Here is a 20,652-nt window from a genome sequence, read left to right on the forward strand (position 1 = left end):
ACTATGTAGGACACTGTTTCTTAAGACATTTTTCTGGCACATTCTCTCTGTCCTTTCCTTCTAGGTCATCACTTACATATATGTTGGATTACATGATATTATCACACAAATTATTGATACTTTTTCATTTCCAATTTCTGTCTCTCTCTTCCTTCTGTAATGTTTAGTGATGTCTTCAGCTTTATTAAGCTTTTTGTTTTGAGTGTCAGCAGAGTTGCTCATAAATTCATCTAATAAATTTTTAAGTTTCAGGATATGTAATTTATAGTTTTAAAGCTTCCTTTTTTTAGACCTCCCATTTCCTTCCTGAAATATCTATATTCTTCACCATGTATGCCATCTAGTCCTGCACATTTTTCAATACATTTATAATACTTGTTTCAGAGTACTTGTCTGCTAATTTTAACAACTGAGTCCATTGTGGATGTGCTTCCAGTGACTATGTTTTTCCTTGATTATGAGTCATGTTTTGTTATATAGGGTTACACTTAGCCATTTTAGTTTTAAATGGCATTTTAGGCATTGCTTATAAAAAGAGCACTGAACACTGGTATTGCTTTGTTTTCTTTCCTATAGAATGCAACTCTGTCTGTCCTTGTGATATTATGATTTATGATAAGAAATATATATATTTGATCTATATCTCTGTTCCTGGCACAGAGCTCCTAAAATCCTTAGGATTTCCTGTGATGAGAGCAATAAAGTATTGTTTGTTTATTTTTTTAGTATCATTTAAAAATTTTGTTCAGACTTCATCATTATTGGCATAAATTTTAGTCCAATGTGCACCACTCTGCCATCATTAGAACCTGGGGTCTTTTTCAATACTTTAAAGATGTTTTTCCACTTTCTTTGTGTTAATGAGGTGATTTTTGGAAATCTTCTTGGTAACCTAAGGGTGGAAGCTGGTCACCAGAGGAAACAACCATGTGATTAGAGGGGAGAGGGGCTGGAGACTGAGTTCAGTCACCAACGGCCAATAATTTAATCAGTCATGTCCATGTAATGAACACTCTATGGAGACCTAAAAAGGATGGAGTTCAGAGAGCTTCCGGGTTGGTGAACACGTGGAGGTGCTGGGAGAGTGACACGCTTAGAGCGCATGGAAGCTCCACGTCCTTTCCCCATGCCGTACCCTACCTATCTCTTCCATCTGGCTGTTGCTAAATTATATTCTTTCATAATAAGCCAGTAATCTAGTAAGTATAATGTTTCTCTGAGTTTTGTGAACCACTCCAGCAAATTAATCAAACCCAAGCAGGGAGTCATGGGCACCTCTGATTTACAGCTGGTCCTTCAGAAGCACAGGTGACAACCTGGACTTGTGACTGGCATCCGCAGTAAGGTATGGGGCAGTCTTGGGGGCTGAGTCCTTAACCTGTGGGATCGGAGTCTATCTGCAGGTCGTTAGTGTCAGAATTGAGTTGAACTGTAAGCCAGCTGGTGTCAGAATTGTTTGGTGTGGGAAAACACGCACACACTCACATCAGAATGGGAGTAACAGACAACTATATTCAATATCTTGTAATAATTTTTAATGATAAAGAATATGAAAATGAACATATGTATACATATATATGCATGACTGGGACATTATGCTGCACACCAGAAATAGACACATTGTAAATGACTATACTTCAATTAAAAAAAAAAAAGGAGAATGAGAGTGTTAGAATCTGAGTCTTATATTTGGGGACGGGAAAGGATTCCTCAGATTCCACCTAGATTTGAATTGAATTGCACCTGGGCCTCCCTAGTCATACTGAAATTAGCTGTGGTTCCCAGTGTCTAACCTCCAATACCACTACCTTTTTATCTTGTGAGTATCTGAACTGGGAGGGGTCGGGCTGCAGTTTCAGATATTTTTGGTTCACATTTGGATTAGCCTTGTTAGATCTCCAGAATAGAATCATTCAGAATGCATAGGACTCCTCCACTCCCAGCTTTTTATCTCCTGCCACCTTTTCAGCAAAATTTGGGCAGGACCCGGGGAGAAAACTGTTGGGACAAGCAATTGATTTTGCATTTGCAGGTTTCACTTTCCATGCAATCCTACCAGACCGCACTGCTTGGCAAAGACTCAAGGTTTGTCTCCTCCTCCCTGCGTGTTCTCTCCATCTGTGGCCGACAGGGTCCTCTTGCCAGCCCACACTGTCACCGTTCATCCCTCCCAGGGTATGCAAGCTGTATAGCTCTTTGCTCTCTTAGGGCTTGTTTCTCTCTAAAATTCAGCTCAAGGTTTCTGTACACAGTCTGGACTAATCCCATAGGAAAGGACAAATTTTGTTTTGTCTTATTTTTTTCTTGTTAACCACAGAAGTGAAGGTCTTTAGTGTCCTTTATATCCTAACCCAAAGCAGAAGCATATAGAGCATTTTCTGAGATAGAAAATTTTGGATCCCAGATCAGTCTTATCAGAGTGAAATGAGCACAGGTAAATTATACTTCAGTATTTGAAACAGGCTGGAACTCTAGGTCCTTCAGCTAAATTCTCAGCCCCCTTGCCCCTAGGTATGACACGTAGGACAGATGCTTGTCTCTGCTTCCTCTCTTTCTCCCCGTGGGCTGGAAGGTGGGCAGAATGCTACCCCCAGCTCTGGTTATAAGCGCACTACCATAGGCAGGGGCGGAGCAAGAAGCCGGAAGGAACCTGCATCCTCACCCTCATGGCGCAGAGGCGCTCAGTCGCCCTGAACCACCCTGGACATCTGCACTGTCATGGGAAAGAGAATGAACTTCTGTTTCCTCATGGAAATGTGTTTTGATCTGTTTTACAGAAGTTGAGCCTATGCTCCAACTCAGTGTTCTTCAAACATTTTGTCTCCTAAATAAAAATTTTATAAATCTGTATCCTCTCGTAACATTTTAAAGTTGACACCTCGTTTATATTTAAAATCTTTGCAAAGGGGAAAATTTCTGCTGTTAGTTTATCACAAATGCTTTAAATACATTGTCATTAAATTTAAAGCTACACATTACCTACGCAATTTATGGTAAACAGCCTTATGTCTAATGCCATTGACAGAACCTCACTGACAAAACCATCCTGATTGACTTAGTCAAGTCAGATTACTTCCCGTTAGAAAAATGTCTGATTTCATCTTTTAATTTCACAGGTGTTAGCCCAGGCCAACCATGTCACTTCTGAATCCTAATTCTAGGACTGACAGGTAGAAATTCCTTTAAACTTTCCATGCCCACATAACATGTGGAGTCATGTACCCCAAGAGTACATAAACTGCACTTGGAAGGCCACTGGCAAATAGCACAGTTTTAGCTCTGTCGGGGGCACCAGCTTCCTGTCCGCAGGGGCTCCTCCTGGACTTCTCCTCTCAGCCCCCACAACTGATCCATCAGCAAGACACAGCCCACCTACCTCTCCAAGCCTGTCTCCTGGCCATGCCCCTTGCTCTCTGTGCTCCAGCCACAAGGTCTTGTGTTGTCATGGACGTGCCAGGCTCATTCCTCCCACCCCATTTTACACAACTGACATGACACGACTTTTGAAAGACACCTACTCAAGGAGGCCTTCCCGGATCAGTTCACCTAGGAAATCACTCCCAAGTTGGTCTCACACATTACACTCTACATCAAGATAAATTCTAGATGGAACAAATGTTTAAACATAAAAATGAAAAGTTCATAAGGGAAATCATGGGAAATTAAAAAAAAAATCTTTGGAGCAGGAAGGACTCTTTTCTTTTTTAATGAAAAGTTGTATAGAGTACTTTCAAAGTTCTCTTTAGTTCTTAAATTTTTATATTTGGAGTGAAAAATATCTTATGTATAAACTCAAAGTCACAATGGACAGGTGCCAGACTGCAGCTTATTTATTGCTACCGTATTTGGGAGGCTTATTTCTAGAGTAATTCATTTCCTTTAAATGGGAGACTTATTTTGGTTATTGGCAGGCGAGGTTTTTCAGAACAAATGTTTTCATTGAAAACAACTAAATGTGCTGGTTTAAATGTTCTTTAGAAAGCTTAAAATCTTAAGCACAGCTGACAAAATAGTAAGAATTATGCTTCTAGCAAGTAAAAGCAAGAACCTTAATAGAGGTGAAGGGGTGATCTAAGGCAATTTGGCATAAAGATATTTACCAATCCAGGTGAAATTAATCTGGGGCAAGAGGGTCATAGACTTGAGTGTATGAATTTGTCAATCAAGTTAAAAACTAATAAAGTATGTTTTACCTTCTCACCTGACAATTTTATCTTCATAACAAAATTGACAGCAAAATATGAAAGAGTAACTTTATAGGACATTGAGTTCAGTCAATTGGGCAAGCTGGGGTAATAAAAATAAAAGCAGGAATAATTTTTTTTGAGAAAATTTAGATTTATTTATTTACTTAAAAATAACTGCAATAAACCTATTACATGTTAACATAAATAATATATTTTTATGAAAAATAATTGTTTCCAAAACAAAGAACGTTAGTGAGAGAGTGGTATTGTTTTCCATTTTTTGAAATCTCTTTAATGCCTGGCTTAGTAGAAAAGCAGAAATAATTTACAACTTCAAATCTTCATTTCATTAAATTTACTTTTTGCCTTGGTTTCAGCAAGTCACTTTTTATGTGAATAAGAATTTTCATATAATTGCATTCTCTTAATGGTAATGGCAGTCCTTCTCGATTTTAAGGACAGTGTCTCTTTTTAGTAGTGGAGGTTCTGGCCAGGGAAATGGGGTGTGAAAATGACGTAGGTCATCCATACTGGAAGGAAAGATGTAAAACTATTTGTAGATGGCACAAACTTGTGTACAGAAAATCCTAAGGAACAGACACACACATATATTAGAGCTAATAAGCAAGTCCAGCAGTTGCAGGATAAGGACTAACACACAAAAACCTGTTTGTTTCCGCATACTCGCAATGACCAATTAAAAAATAAAATGAAGAAAACAACCCCACTTACAACAGCATCAACAACAGCAAAAGGAATAAATAACGATATAAATCCAGCACACTGAAAATTTTTAAATTGTTGGAAAAAAATTAAAGAAGATCTAAGTCAAGAACAAAGACATGCTCATGGGTTAGAAATTAACTATTGTGAAAACGGAAACATTTCCCCAGTTGGTCTGCCGACAGAATGCTAACCCTGTCAAAATTCCAACGGCCTTTTTGTGGAATTGACAAGCTGTTCCTAAAATCTGTATTGAAATGCAAAGGAGCCGGAAGAGCCAAAACAATCTTGAGAAAGAACAAAACCAAAGGAATCACATTTCCTGACTTCACACCTTCCCACCCAGCAGCGGTGATCAAGACAGGGCGGTGGTGCCTCAGGAGGGCCGTCTGCCATGTCTCCCACCAGGGCCCTTGGCTTATTAACCACGGGTGTGTTAAACCCCAGCCTGGTCATCCCAGCGCCTCTGCCAAGTCTGAGTCTGGTTCTGAGGCTTACTCTGTCTCTTCAATCTGTTTGCTTTTTAGTATGTTGTGTAATTTTGTTAGAAGTTGGGCATGATGTACGAGGTAAAAGGACATGAGACAAACAGGCCTTCAGCGCGACATTTTAGTTTTATCTGGGGTTGCAGTCAGACTGCTGTTTTTTCTATAGTTGTAGGCGTCAGAGGCTAAAATTTCCTTCTAATCTCTTGGTTTTTGTCTTCTGCTGTGGTCAGGTTTCCCAGGGACTTCTTGTTAAAGAGAGTTTTAGTCTACAGGCCTTTTGTGGTGGACCCGTTCCCCAGGAGCCCTGCTGACGGGGCAGCAGGTGTCGGGGAGGGAAGGCACCCTGCCGCGTTGTCCTGTCTTGTAGTGAGCCTGTGCCGCGTGCTGGGACCGTCACAGGTGCATCTCAGTCATCTCCCCTCCACACACACACACACACACACACAGGTGACACAGAAAGACCAGAAGGGGTTAGGCTCTGCTCAGTTTCCCTTGACTTGGGCATCACTGAAAACAGCACTCCCAGGCCTGCTGCAAAATGGACACAGTTCCCGTCTTCCTGCCAGGAGCACAAGAGGACTTCCCTCTGATCTTCACTGGGAGAGCCCGGTAGTGCTCCTAAAACTCACAGAAGTGGGCCCCACCCGCCCAAGTTTGGGCCCCTGGAGTCTTTAACCGAGAGTCTTGTCCACGTGGAGCCTCGGTGGTCTGCCAGCCGAGCCCGCAGCTCCCGGCACCGGCCCCCGCAGAGCTGTGCGGCTGCTCTGCTGCCACGTGATTCTCTGCATCAGCTTCTCTCTGCTTCTGGGGCAGCAGTTTGCCCTGTGGCCTCAAGTCTGAAGGATCTAAGAAGAGTGACTGATTTCCAGTTTGTGCAGCTTTTTTCTGGTTTCAAAGATGGGAGTGATGACTTCCAAGCTCCTTATGTGCCCAACTGGGAAAACCGTAAGATCATAAGATACCAAAAAGAACCACCAGAAAAATTAAAAAGTAAGAGGGATCCAACCTCTTCCACACAGAGGAGAGGGCAATTTAACGTACATCACGGCATTTACCAAAAGAGCTCCATCGTGACACCTGGAAGAGAGCAGAGGCTCCCGTCCATTCCTACAGGGCTCTGACTGACAGGACCAGGCCACAAGGCGCCTCCCGTATCGCACAGCTGGTAGGTTATACTGCAGCGTGTCCCTGAGACCTGAAAGTCACCTCTCATCCCTGAGATTTGAAGGCCTCCTCGGTAAATTTCTTCCAAGACTTCAGCGTGAAGCCCGAGAGCCAGCTGGCCCCCAGGAGGGGCTGCTAGCAGACCTGGCCTCTGCGCGAGGAAATGCTGATGCTGCAAGGGGAACGAGGCTGTGTCGAGGGGGACGGGCCCTGGCGTTCAGCTCTCAGGCTATCTGGAGTTTAGCAGCTGTTCTTAAAAAATAAGTAGTAAGTGCAGTGCTGAGTCGTAAGTGCTAAAGACGTGCCAAGAAGTATAGAAAGAAAATGTGGGCAAACTGAATGGTAAACGCAATTGTAATTCAGATGTAACTGGTTAACTCATAAAAATTACTCACAAATGCCAACTAATAGGATGTGCCAACAGATGGCCCTAAGTGAAGCTGGCTTTTTCATTTATTGACACTGGTTGAAGCTATTTTCCATTTTGGAAGTTCCCAGGCACAAAAAAATACTTCTTTTCAGACTGCCGAATCTAACACAAGCTTTAGGGAAGAGAGCATGTAAAACTCTCTGCGAAAACTTCTGTGACTGAGCAAAAGGGGAATGAAATACTTTAAAATGCTTTAATTTATTTTTAATATTAATAATTACATTTTCAAAAATGATATATTTTATATTTAAAGGTATCAATACCATAAATCTGCAGCTTACAGTAGGAAATATAAATGTAAACAGCTTATATACACTTTGCATTATTGACACAATTTTACACACATAACCCTATATACTAACCAATAATTTTCAGAGAAATCACCAAAAACATTTGTCTAGATAGCAGACAACAGTTTTTTAAAATGAACCAAAATAGATTTCCGTTTCTTAGCTGCACGTGGTCGAAATGTATCTGGATGAAGATTAAATCTGAGATCTTTACCGCACTGGAGATGTTTAGCTTTGTTCCATGCCAGCCATGAGCGACAGTGCTAGAGACTCCACTGTGGGAGGAATGAAAACAAGGTTACATATACTACGTTTTAAAATCCCAGTCTGTCCCTTGTCACCACAAAATAGGTTTAAGTATTTGAAAATGTCTGAATGAGGCTTTAATAAATTCAAACCTGGAAAGTATTTAGACACATTTTCTACTTTTAATTAAAACACTGATTTTTAACTTATAATAAAGATGATCATCTTCATTATTTAAATACAAATTGAAAAAGTATTAATTTCTGTTTCAGATCATTTTAGTTTTCGAAAACAAAAATCTGTGCCAATCATTCTTCCAAATGTTAAAAAATCTGGACTCAATTAATAACAAAACGCCATGTTCTAACCTATAAATGGAATCTACTTGCATAATAGTCCTCCAGTGCAAAAATGAACAAATGCACCAATGTTTCCTCTAACACATTTCTAACAGGTTTTTTTTGGGGAGGAGGGGACTAAGAGGTGGCAGCAGGGGCGTACGACACTTATTTAAAAAATTATTTTTGATTTTTAAGAAAATTTTTTATTGCTTTTTTTGTTTGTTTTAGGGGGGAGGTAATTAAATAGATAGATTAATTGATTTTTAATGGAGGCACTGGGGGTTGAACCCAGGACCCCGTGCATGCTAAGCACACACCCTACCACTGAGCTATACCCCCCCCTCACTTGTTTGTTTTTAAATACATGCATAGTAAGAGAACGCCTCTTCACTGTGGGCTCAGTTCTGACACACTCCTGACACAGGCACACAGGGGTCTGAGCTCTGTGAGATTATAGCGCTCTCTCTGTTTTCCCACCTGGCCCCCAGCTTCCACGTGGCCACTTACAAAGCCCACACGGGAGGGCTGGGGGTCAGGGGGGTTGGCTCTGGGATCCCGGCGCCTGGGATTCCAGTCCGCCACACACACATCACCCATGCTCGGCAGGTTTCTCTATCTGGTGAGGTCTACGTGCCTCTGGCCGGTCACTCCCCACCTGTCCATACTGCAGGTGCAGCAGCTCAGCACTTAAGGACTCACATCATCCCAGAATTTAAGACTTCTTTGCATTCATAACTTTTTGATAGGATTAAACAAAATATGTTTTTGTTTGTTTGCTTATTCGGCATTCTCGCACTGTTACTCTAACAGTGTTTCAAAACACGTTTAGCTACTCTTAATGAGCATATCACAATTTGAATATGCAGAAATAGGGGGAAAAATGAGCCCTGAATTCTTTTCCAAAAAAAAAGCTGCAGAGAGATGCTACTTCGCCCTCTGTCTCTGCAGATCAACCAGCTCCCTTTTCCCCAGGACTCGGCCCACAGACCTCTGTCTGCTCCACGCATGCTGTGTTCTCAACTGTCAGGCCTGTACTTCTTTGTGTAAGAGGCAGCACTGGGAGTTTTAAAATTGCTAAAAACAAAACAAGCCCCCACCCCTCCCCACCAAAAAACCCCCTATCTTTTGAAAGGAATAGTTGTTACAAAGGCCACACATGACAGTGAAGGGTGACTGAAACCTATTCTGCCGTCTGCTTTAACGATGGTTTTGGAAATCCACTGCTGTACCAAGTGATAAACAAGAAAACAGGTCTTCAGTCTCAACTGATCCACTCACACCACTGTAACTGGGGTAAAATTCAACTGCCGAGGGGCTTTCCAGGTTAGAAATGGTGAAAAACGCTAATTCTTCATGAAATCAGTACCAAAGCAATAACGTGTGGACTTAGTTACAAGGAAACATAAAGCTGTGACATTTCAGCATGATACTCACGGTGGGGAAAGGATCCTCTACAGACAGCTTTGTTTAAAATGGTTACAAGAAACATGTGGCAGTTTTTAAAATCAGACTCCATTTTCTCAATAGATTCCATTCTGGGAAAGAAAGTAAATTTCAATTTAAGTAAGTGCACAAGGGGTTAAGAGGTAAGCTGTCAAATATTTTTGAAGTAATTTCAATTGTGCTTCAGTTTAATTATTCAGCATCCTAACTCTAAAGATTATAAAGCAAAATATAACATTTCCTGCCCCACTTTAAAATAGGAACTTTCAGTGTCTGAAGGAAAGCATCACTGGGACACAAAACCGCAGCTTCAGGACGGCCCTGAGCTCCAGAGCGAGGACACCTGGGGACGCGCCTTCCCTACTGTGCAGGTCTACATTTTCACGTTCACAACCGTATCTTCTTTCGAAATAAAGAGCACATTAAAGATATAAAACCTTACATCTAAAAATCATTTAAAACCTTGTTATTATGGGAAAGAGCAAACACACTCAGCTTGAGCAGTCACCCCCCCATCCCCAGGCAGCCCCATTTAGAAGTAAATCTCAGACATCCCAGCATTTCAGTCATAAATATTTCAATGTGCATACACTAAAGATAGAGATTCCTTTAAAAAGCCTCAACAGCATTTGCTTAAAAACACCTAACAATTTAAAAAAATCATCAAATAGTGCTCAGATTTCACTGACGCTTGACAATTTTTTCACTTTTCTGCCCAAAGTTTGAATCTGGATCAGTCCATTTCCATAAACTGCAATGGCCGATATGCTTAAGTCCTCCTCAGCTCCCTGCTTTTTTCTTACTATCTACTTGAAGAAACCGGAACAGCGCAGTTCCTGCAAAGCATACACAGTCCACCCGACAGCACATGGAGAGAGAAGTCCGCTCGCCACACTCGAGACTTTCCACCAATAAGACTTCTTTCATCCCTGCAACTATGAACTTTATCTACCGCCTTAGTTTCTTCATTTAGAGTACTCTGATACAATCGCAGGTTAAGATCTCAGATTACAACGAATTCTCAGCTCCTTACCAACACCAACTAAGTACAAGCTGTTACCCCGACAGCCTGGTCAGCCAGACTCGCACTTTTACTTCAGGGGCAAGAGCAGCATCGCACCAAGTTTCTAAGCCAGATGGGAGAGCTGTTGGCTGCATGTCCAAGGAACAGCAGGGGACAGTGTGCAGGACAGGACGGAATTGCTCCTGGGCCCTCAACTGTCCTCTGCCTTTCTATGTGATGGGTGTGAATAATAAACACCCTAAAAGTAAAACATACAGTCTTTCAGAGCTCTTTAAGATACAACTTTGGACTATAATCTAGCATGGTGTCCAGAACTTGGTTTAAAATAACTGAGCACACGGGGGTGGGCAGTAGACACAATACAGACCCGGTGGTCACTGGCACCTGCTTGAGGGGAGTGATAGTCCCAGGGTCTGTTATGCCCCCCACCCTCACTTCTGCATGTCTGAAGGCATCCGTGACAAAAACTTAACAAAACCTATATGGCAAAACATGAATGTAATTTACAGATATTTGCTTGTCCCAATCAAAGGCTTCAGATTTTTCTTATTGTTTCACCATTCATAATAGAATTGCACAAGTCTTGATGCTGCCTAGTTTAGATGAACAAAGCCAATTCTTCGATTCTTTTCTTGAAAGCATAAGTGTACGTGATCTGTTGTCTGGATGAAAAACAAGGCTCCCAGAGGAAGAAGGGAAGGGGACACAGTCACAGCACAGAGTTTGCAGGAGCTTCCTACTTACTGCCACGCCCCCAGGCCGGCCTGCCAACCATCCGCAAACATGAGGGCCAAGTTCAACACCTTCATGATGGCTTCCTTCACAAAGCTGACCTGGAGGGAAAGCCACAGAGAGCACTGACACCAACACTTTCACCTAACTTAAACGAGTCACAGAAAAAGCTCATCGGGGCAATGAGTGCCTTCTGCATACAAGGAAGGGTGCTAGGCTCTGAACACGGTGCCACACCCACAGCACAGGCGCACCCGCAGCGGAGTCTGAGCTACAGAGCTGGCAAGTGCCCTCTCCTGGGACAGCCATGGACGTTCACCCGTCAATCCAATGGCTGTAAGGTGACTTAATGCCATACGTTCACACCAAGTGGGACGCACTTCCTGACGAGAGCACTATTTATTCCACAACTGCAGATAAAATTTTCCCACTGAATCTAACACAGGGCTGAGTGACTGCTGACTGTCACAACACAGCTGTCATCTGTTTCTCTTAGAAATAATTTCCAGTAATATGGCACAAATTTCTGACCTCATTTGATCTGGTCCTTCCTTAAAGAATATTCTGCAGATCAGACACTTAATAAGTACAACACAATAAAGCAGAGAGACACCTCCCTTGGCTGCTTCGGCCCAGCCTCACTGGCCAAGGTCACAGGTGACAGCTCCCGTACCTTTTCTCTGAGCAGACATCGATCATGGATGGTTGACAAGTATCTATAGTGAATTTTAATCAGTTGATCTAGATCCTTGGCTTCCTCAACTTGATGCTGAAACTCCAGCCCTGTGCTATGAAGAATCTTGAAAGAGAAAGAGGCCGAATCAGATTTCTCCTTCGAGAACTTGTGTGCCACACACGTAACTTTTCACCATCCTCTTCTACTCCCCTCAACTTCTTCCTTCAACAGTCACACCTGTAAAGCGTATCAAGTACCATTCTTTTTTTCTTAATTTTATTTTTTATTTTGGAGGGAGGTAATGAGGTTTATTTATTTGTAATGGAGGTCCTGGGGGTTGGACCCAGGACCTTGTGCATGCTAGGCATGCGCTCTACCCCTGAGCTACACCCTCCCCACTAAAGTACCCTTCTCACGGGCCGGCCCTCTTACCCTAGAATGACAGTGGGCCCAGTCTTTAGGACGCCCATTTGCCCAGTGGGGGGAGGCCTCACTCTGGACTAACAGGCTGCTCCTGTGCGGAGGGGCAAGAATATCAAACCCTATAGAAAATGCACTAATTTTTAAAAAAGTCATCAGGTATACTTAATTTATATGTTTTTATAAATTCCATTGTTTATACAATGGTCTTTCTTTAAAAGAAGCATAATTGTACTTCAAGTAGAAAAAAACAAATGTAAGCAAAAACTTAAACCCCTACCATTTACTCTCAACAATTAAGGGCCTGCGGCTGGCCCTCTGAAGGCACCGGTGCACGGGAAGCAGGGAGCGTGTCTACCGTGTGCACGTCTGAAACACAGGCTTCGAAGGCTCCCTGCACCCAAACCACAGTGGATTCTAAACCCTGTCTGCTAGAATGCCTACAAATAGTTAGCAACCATTTTAAACACTAAGTATTGTCCTCTAATAATGCCTACAACTGTTCAAGAATCTGAACTCGTCTTCAGAACTTCCCCTGGAACGGGTTTTAACACATGTGAGAATTGCAGTTTTATTTACTTTGTAATGAGTTACTTGTATTTAAGAAAAAAGCATGTAACTTGGCCGCACCTTCCTCCTTACACTCTGCACCAGCCTGACGCATGCTTTTAGGCTTCACTGAAAACAGGAGCCATTTTCCAGGGACCACTCTGTCACCACTGATGAAATTTAAGGGACTATGTGACAAGTCCTGAAGGCAATTCCAAAAGGGGGGCTCTGGGTGTCCATCCCAGGGGGTCGCTGGTCAGGAGAGACAGCAGTCTCTGGATACACAGGCTCTGGAAGTGTTTGAAAAACACTTCCCCTGCTGTCATATCATTTTATGAGCAAGTTTTTAGTATGTGCTGTTTCCACATGTACGGTCTGTAAGCATTCTGTGGACATCTTATGTTTATAAATACATTACTTGTAATTCGCTGTGAATAGATGCACACACGGTGACAGAACTGAGTGGATGGACAGACACGCACCCTGGTCATGATGTAGTTGTGCAAGCTGTTCACAAAGTGCATGAGCTTCACTCTTAAGAGGAACATGCGATGAATCTGCTGTCTTACTGGCTCCTTCTGTGGTCCAAACTGAGCAGCTGTGTCTTGATCACAGGAAAGCCCTTCTTTAAGCTGTGGCTTTTCAGCAGGACTAGCCAGCTCTGTAAAGGAATGAAGAGCAGAGTGGGTGGGAAGAGCGTCCACCCGACCCCACGTGCCCAGGGCGGGACTTGGGACGGGTGGTCGCGGGCCCTGCAAAGGGCACTCAGCTGGACTCACAGCAGGGACCTCACCTTCAGTGTCTCTGGAAGGTGAGGCAGTGAGAACTGCTGTATCACCTTATCACTGGCATCAAAAATGTAAACAGAGTCCCATTAACTTGTCATAAAAAATTTTCACCTAGTCTAAGAATTCTTATTCTGGCTAAATTCCTAATTTATCGTACTTTATTTTTTAATTGAAGTACTGGCAGTTACAACACGTCAGTCTCTGGTGTACAGCACAACATCCCAGTTACGCATATACATGCACATTCATTTTCATATTCTTTCTCATTAAAGGTTATTATAAGATACTGAATGTGCCCATGTTGGTTCGACTGCACCAAATATGCCAAATTGATGAGGGATGTTGAGGGTAGGGGAGTATATATGTGTGGGAGGGGAGGGTGAACTCTGTTTTCTGCTCAATTCTGTTGTGAACCTGAAACTGCTCTAAAAGAATTAAGTCTATTAAAAATTTTTTAAAAAGGTTATTATAAGATATTGAATATAGTCCCCTGTGCTATACAGGAGAAGTTTGTTTTTTTAAAATCTATTTTTACATGATTAACATTTACAAATGTGGTTAACATTTGCAAATCTAAAACTCCCAAACTTATCCCTTCCCACTCTCTTTACTGTATTTTAGATTAACTGTATTCATTCAGGGAAGTTAATTCTGAGGTCTGTCTATGAAACTGCTGCTATAAATACATGTCAATTTGGCACTTGTGTACACATGAAAAATGACCAAAGACGACCAACCTCTCTTTTTCTGGACTAGAATTAAATTATAATTTGTCTGTTGAAAACGAATCTTACCACCAAATAGTAAAACATCCAGACTATATTTTGCCCACTTAATCTGCAGTAAGAGAAGGAACACCTGATTATAAATTTTTTGACATTCCAAACTTATAACAATGTCCACAGGCCATGGGACCTATGAAAACAAAACCAGAAAATTAGAATAGAAAGTAACCTATTACTTGTATGTTTTAATTTTAATGGAAAATAGTATTTTTACAAAGATTATGAGCACATACCTTGTAGCTCAGGGTCAGACCATCTAAGATATGAACAGGGAGTTTCTTCTTAGCTGTGTCAACATTTTCAAAAGAGATAGACAGACTAGATAAAGAAACATCGGCTTCAGTTTTGTGAAAAGCACTATGTTCTTATAAAAATGCTCTTTAAAAAAAGCGTTAGCATTTTAGTAGTGATTTTATTTATATATTCCAAAAGTCTGTATTTCATAAAAGGAATACAAATATTTCAATAAAGACATATTTTCTAGCACATATTCTAGGATAGAAATCGGGTTTTAGAAATAAGAAAGAGGGGCAAAATTTTCAAGTAATGGGTTTTGCTCTAAAACAGATGAGCTACTTAACAATTACAGTAAGTTACTTAGGAAAAAAGACGGGTCGGGGAAGATGAACTGCAATCGCCAGGCACTCGGTCCTGGTACACTTCAGCGAGAGGCCCAGGAGACGGACCCTGGGGCTCAGGGGCGGCGGGTGGGGCGCGCTCCTCCCCGGGACAGCGCGCGTGCGCGTGCCTGGGCAAGAACGGGGTCTGCTTCTAAAGTGAGGGAGTCACCTTGCTTCATCCACCCCTCCCTGGCGGGTTTGAATGGGACTCCCCACAGAAAGCAAGCAGCACCCACAGGGCACGGGAACGCCCCCGGGCCAGGACTCATCTCCTTCCCTCCTCGCTGCAGTCCCTTCCGCAGGCTGAGAATGATGCGACTCCCCCAGGGGTGCAGGGGCACCTTGTGACAGCAGCCCACGGAGGGCTAACTGTGAGGAGGAGGCAGGAGTCAGCCTTGAACCAGACATGTGAAAGCTGGTGCGTGATTTATGGGTTAGCCACTTCATTCCACGTCACAGGCTAGTCAGAATTTTTTGCTCATAAGTCTACTACATGTGCATCCACGAAGCATTCAGTAGGTACCTACTGAAGACCTTGTCAGACACTGCACTAGGCAGGTGACAGAAAGCCGACCCCTCCCCCACCCAGGGGCTCACAGCCCAGAGGAAACACGTAGTCACCCTCCTGTCACCACGCCAGGCCGGCAGAGCTCTGCAGGAGGGCAGACCCCTGGCAGGCCACGCACACCGGAGAGCAGGTAACTGGGGGATGCGGGACACGTGGAGGCTCCTGGCGGAGAGTACAGCTCTTGGGAAAACTAGAAGTAGTCCAAACCCCTGAAATGGAAAGTATGGTGGAGACAGAACATGGTATGTCTACACGTTTTTGTGTGCAAAAAACAGGGCTGGGAAAACAAGCCAGACAGCGAGAAGCTTCCTCTCTTGCGAGTAGCTCGGACCATCTGTCACGGGGCACCGAGAGATGGCTTTCCTGTGTGGCCCGGCGGGGGTCAAGCGGGAGGGAGGGAAGCTGAGAGGCAGAGGTCAGGAGGCGGCAGGGGGACACCCCCGAGTGAGCACCGAGAGGGATGAGGGGGATGGGGACCAGAGGGACCGAGAACGCTGTCCAGGAGGCAGGACTGAGTGGCCAGGGATGTGTGGGGGCTGGCGGAGGGGAAGGAGTCTAGGGTGAGCCGCACATGGCCCTGGGCACTGGGATGAACTGTGCTGCCCTCCAGGAGAAACAAAGGGCTGAGAAACAATAAGGTCACTGCTGGATATGTGACATCTGAGTCAAGTCATGAGGTGCTGGCTGTGCAGACACCTGTGCTAAAGGTACTGATCTGCAGGTCATCAGGGGTCACTGAGGCCATCAATATGGGTGGAAGGGCCCCAGGCAGGAGAAGCTACGCCAAGGGCAGGTAGAGGGCAAGGGGCCCACAGGGAGGCTGCAGAGGAGCAGCAGGGACATGGGAGGGCGTGGGCACGGCAGGGAAGCCTGGAACTGAGAAGGAGACTCTGGGGCACGGCCTCAGCGAGCAGGTGGGCACAGATGAGCACCTAGAACACATGGAAGTCATAGGAGGAGGGGTCCCAATGGGGTGGCTCATTTGTCCTGAGTTAATCTACGAATGGGATGCACCCTCAATGAAAATACCACCAAGGTTTGTGTTTTGGTTTTGGTTTTGGTGGAGGGTGCTAGACAAGCCGATGATAAAGTACATTTGGAAAAATAAATTAGCAACAATAGCCAGGAAAACTGTAATTAAAACCGAATACTACTGGCATGTGAATAAACAGAACAATGAGACGGATGGAAAATCCAGAAAGAGACCTAATGCATATGACTCCAGTGTACGTGAAAATTTAACGATCAAGTGGCACCTCCAATAAACAGGGAAAGGTGGATTTTTTTTAAAAAGAAGTAAGTGATGGGAACCAATTAATCATTTGGAAAAAGATACAACTGGATCTATTTCTCATGTTTTTTTAGCTGAATAAATTCCATATGGATCAACATCTAAATGTAAAAAATCCATTCAAGCATTTAAAGAAAAGATTAGTGGATTTCTTCATAACCTGAGAGACAGTAAAACTTTCTTAACTCAAAATTCAGAAGTAATAAGAGATAAACTAAAAAAGTCTGCATGTCAAAACAACAGGAAATTGTTATGTCATAAGAAGGACAAAAATACAAATCCTAAGTTAGTAAATCTATAAACAGAACTCCTAAAAATGGAGAGGATTAACATCAACAACCTGATCTGGATAGAAATAGTAGCGAAAAATATGGATAGTTCATATTAAAAGAAATGCAGTCATAAGTGGAATCTAAAAAAAGAAAAAGAGGCGCTAAATAGCACACCTACAACACAGACACAAACTCACAGACATAGTAAACAATCTATGGTTACCAGGGGAAACGGGGGGTGGGAAGGGGTAAATCTGGGAGTTTGAGATTTGCAAATATTAACTGCTATACACAAAAATAGATAAAAAACAAATTTCTTCTGTATAGCACAGGGAACTATACTCAGTATCTTCTAGTAACTTTTAGTGAAAAAGAACAGGAAAACAAATATATGTATGTGTATGCATGACTGGGACATTGTGCTGCACACTAGAAATTGATACATTGTAACTGACTATACTTCATTAAAAAAAAGAAATGCAAAAATAAACATAAAAAGATGACTAACCTCACATATAGAAAAATGTAAATTAAAACTACACTGAGATAATCGCTTTTCATCATCAGACTGGCAAAAAATCCAAAAATCTGACAACATATTCCATTGGTGAGGCTGTGGAGAAAGCCCCTCTACACACAGCTGGTGGCAATCAGCAAACACACAGCCTTTATGAAGAGGAACTCGGTAACAGCTAGGATGGCTACACACGTGGTTACCCTTTCACCTGGCACTCTCATTCTAGAAACATACTCCAAAGTTACACTGGCAAAAACCAGCAGTGACATGCACAAGGCCAGTCACTGCACACACACAGCAAAAGAACAGAAGCTCAAACGTCCACCAACAGGACACCTGGTCAATGAACACAGTGGAAGGCCAGTCAGCCGTAAAGGAGTGAGGTCAGGCTCTCCAGCCTGCAGATGGAGTGGGTCTGGGATGTACTGTTCACCTGAGAAAAACAAAGCAGGTGCTGGAGAGTGTGCACCATGTGCTTCCTTTTGTGTTACATGTGAGGAGAAAAAGGAATTCATACACATGGGGTTTTGGTGCCAAAAAATAAACACTGGAAGGATAAAATAAAATCTAATAAAAATGGTTACTAGGGAAGGGAGAAAGTGGGCAGCACAGGACTAGAAACCAGAGCTCCCTAAAAGGATCTTCGTACCAATGATTTTAACTTTAAGAGATATACAGCCGTTTTACATAATTAAAAACCAAAACTGAATCAAGAAAAAACAAAAACAAAGCAATTCCTAAAAGCACAAAGTAAACTAAAACAAATGAACCTGACCCTAAGTTAAGTTAGTGGTATAATCACGCGGAGAATTACTCCAACTGACCTTGAAATACGGGGCTCTGACGACTTGAACGTACAAGGAAGAGAAAACAATCAGGCATGTTTTAAACTCTCAGGGGGCTTGTTGCTCTTATTGTTACTTTGGGACTATTAAGATTTATGATAGAATAAAACCAGCAAGTGTTCACATTAGTAAAACTCAAGGGAAAAGACACAAAGGGAAAAGCAAAGAACTGAAATCTTGTTATTTTGAATACATATTGGAAATATCAATACGAGCTTATGATTTTTCTCTTTCTATTTCCTAGCTCCATCTGCTGAGCGAGCCCAGAAGCACTGATGCTTCAGTACAGACGATACTCTGGCATCCAGATCGCAGGCTTTTAAAGCCACAGAACAGACAGGACCAGTGCTCTGGGGAGAGGTGTGCAGCCTGGGGCGGGACGTGCACAGGATGAGCCTGGACATCCAGTCCTGTAAGTAAGGATGCTCCCCAAGATTACCAGGGTCAAGCGAGGGAGTTCTCTCTGGGTAAAGATGGGACAGCCTGGGAAAGACCAGAGGAATAACTGCAATAGATGGAAACATACTAAAGATAACAAAATTCACGAGTTTCTACTGAGAGTGAAAAATATAATTTTTCCCAGCCCCTTCGGGATTGTTGGGCACTAATTTTTTACTATGATAAGAATCTGGTAGTTACCCAGCTTTTACTAACCATATAATGGATGAATATTCTGCTTTTATGGAAAAATCAAAGTTAATACATGACATAGAAAAGGAATTGTTTTATCTACTCCTAAGTTGCAGGTGGTCTAGTAACCGGGAAAACAGTGCCGTGCGTGGCATGTGATAAATGTTAATTATTACCATTATTGCTTTGAAGGGCCACTGAGGGAGCCAAGAAAGGCAGCTAAGCAAGAACACGGACAGGAAAAAGGCCCACCAGGCGCGGGGGAAGATGAGCCTCTGCGACACAAGGGTTTAGTGGCCCCAACCCACGGCCCTAGCCAAGCTGCTCAGCAGGCAGCTGACGGGAAGGCGGAAGGTCAGCCCCCGGACTGGGGAGAAGCCGGTACAGCAGCCTGGAAACAGGCCACCCTGCCCTGAAGGTGGTGGGGTCTGCTTCCCCCTGCTGACCGTGGGCGGGCTGTGACCGGTCTGTGCTGGAAGCGAGGCTCTGTGAGGGCCTTGCTCTCACCATCTCAGAACAGCGGCCGCCGGGGGTGAGGCCTGGGGGGCGGGAAGGTGGCTGCGCAGAACCCGTCATGGGAGGAAGGCCCAGAACCGGGCGGATCGCACGGCCCCACCCCACTGACTCCTCCCCTCCGTGGGCACGTCCCCGGGGCCTGTTTTCTAATCTGTAGAAGAGCTCTAATTAGTGTGAGGGTTAAACAGCACCTGAGAAGGTCCCAGGGGAGTTCCTGGCAGGTGGGCTATTTTCTGACATTACAAGGTGCCGCCCATATTTTACCGTGAACTGTCTTCAGGATAACGCTGTCCTACTGCTTCCTGGAGCTGGACGTTAAGAAAAGACACATTCTGCCAGGTTTCCTTTTCTCTGATTTTATCAAAAATTGATGTGTAGAAGTCATACATGGTATCTCCTCCTTCCATCAAGAAAAAATTTCTCATGGCCTGCAAGTACTCAACCAACCTGAACGGAGAGAAAATACGTGATGGGAAGGTCTTAGGCTTGTAAGACGGGATTCTAGATCAATTTAAACCAAGTGAAACAAACTTATGTTCTACATTTACTAAAATTAGACATACTAACACATCTTAAAGACTTCTAAAAATAATAAAAATAGCTTATGTTTTCCTTTTAATAATCAGAAAGAAGTAAGTTATTTTTCTGTAACACTGAAGAAAACTGGCGAAGTCACAAAAGTGTAACAAAAAATACCCAAATCCTACTATTCATGATGAATTTCCACTGTTAACATTTAGGGTGTTTCTTTCCAGTCTTCTTTTTTATGCACTAAAAATATATATAGTTCCTGCCACATCATATATTCTGCTTTCTAAGCTTTCAGAAATTCTAAGTTATTCAAAACTCTGTATAAACATAATTTGTATGAACTGTAAAGTTCATACATGAAGATGGATATGCCCAATTTACAGATATGCTGTAATTTAAAGAACTAGTCATCCATTCTTTTTTTTTTTTTAATGGAGGTAGTGGGGATTGAACCCAGGACCTTGTGCATGCTAAACACACACTCTACCACTGAGCTATACCCTACACCCCCACCCCCATTAGTCATCCATTCTTAAGTAATTTCACGTTTTTCCCTCTGACAGCAAACTTCATGAT

At 43.0% G+C, this 20,652-nt stretch overlaps 1 protein-coding gene across 3 annotated transcripts in view; it reads right to left on the bottom strand.

Annotated features, from left to right (window-relative positions):
* Positions 1–7,171: 7,171 nt before the first annotated feature.
* The window catches only part of TUBGCP5 (tubulin gamma complex component 5), a 46,443-nt gene continuing 32,962 nt past the window's right edge, over positions 7,172–20,652 (bottom strand). For 2 of the 3 annotated variants that reach the window (XM_006196058.3, XM_031678737.2), the window contains exons 16-23: positions 19,810–19,992; positions 14,520–14,604; positions 14,296–14,416; positions 13,196–13,374; positions 11,742–11,867; positions 11,081–11,169; positions 9,304–9,404; positions 7,172–7,557 (exon numbers count right to left, since the gene is read on the bottom strand). In XM_006196058.3, coding sequence (XP_006196120.1) covers positions 7,511–7,557; positions 9,304–9,404; positions 11,081–11,169; positions 11,742–11,867; positions 13,196–13,374; positions 14,296–14,416; positions 14,520–14,604; positions 19,810–19,992 — 931 coding nt within the window. In that variant the 3' untranslated portion in view covers positions 7,172–7,510. The remainder of the gene's footprint in view (positions 7,558–9,303; positions 9,405–11,080; positions 11,170–11,741; positions 11,868–13,195; positions 13,375–14,295; positions 14,417–14,519; positions 14,605–19,809; positions 19,993–20,652) is intronic. The other variant, XR_012072440.1, reaches the window with a different exon arrangement.

The sequence above is a fragment of the Vicugna pacos genome, chromosome 5, assembly GCF_048564905.1.
Source record: "Vicugna pacos chromosome 5, VicPac4, whole genome shotgun sequence".
Taxonomy (NCBI): domain Eukaryota; kingdom Metazoa; phylum Chordata; class Mammalia; order Artiodactyla; family Camelidae; genus Vicugna; species Vicugna pacos.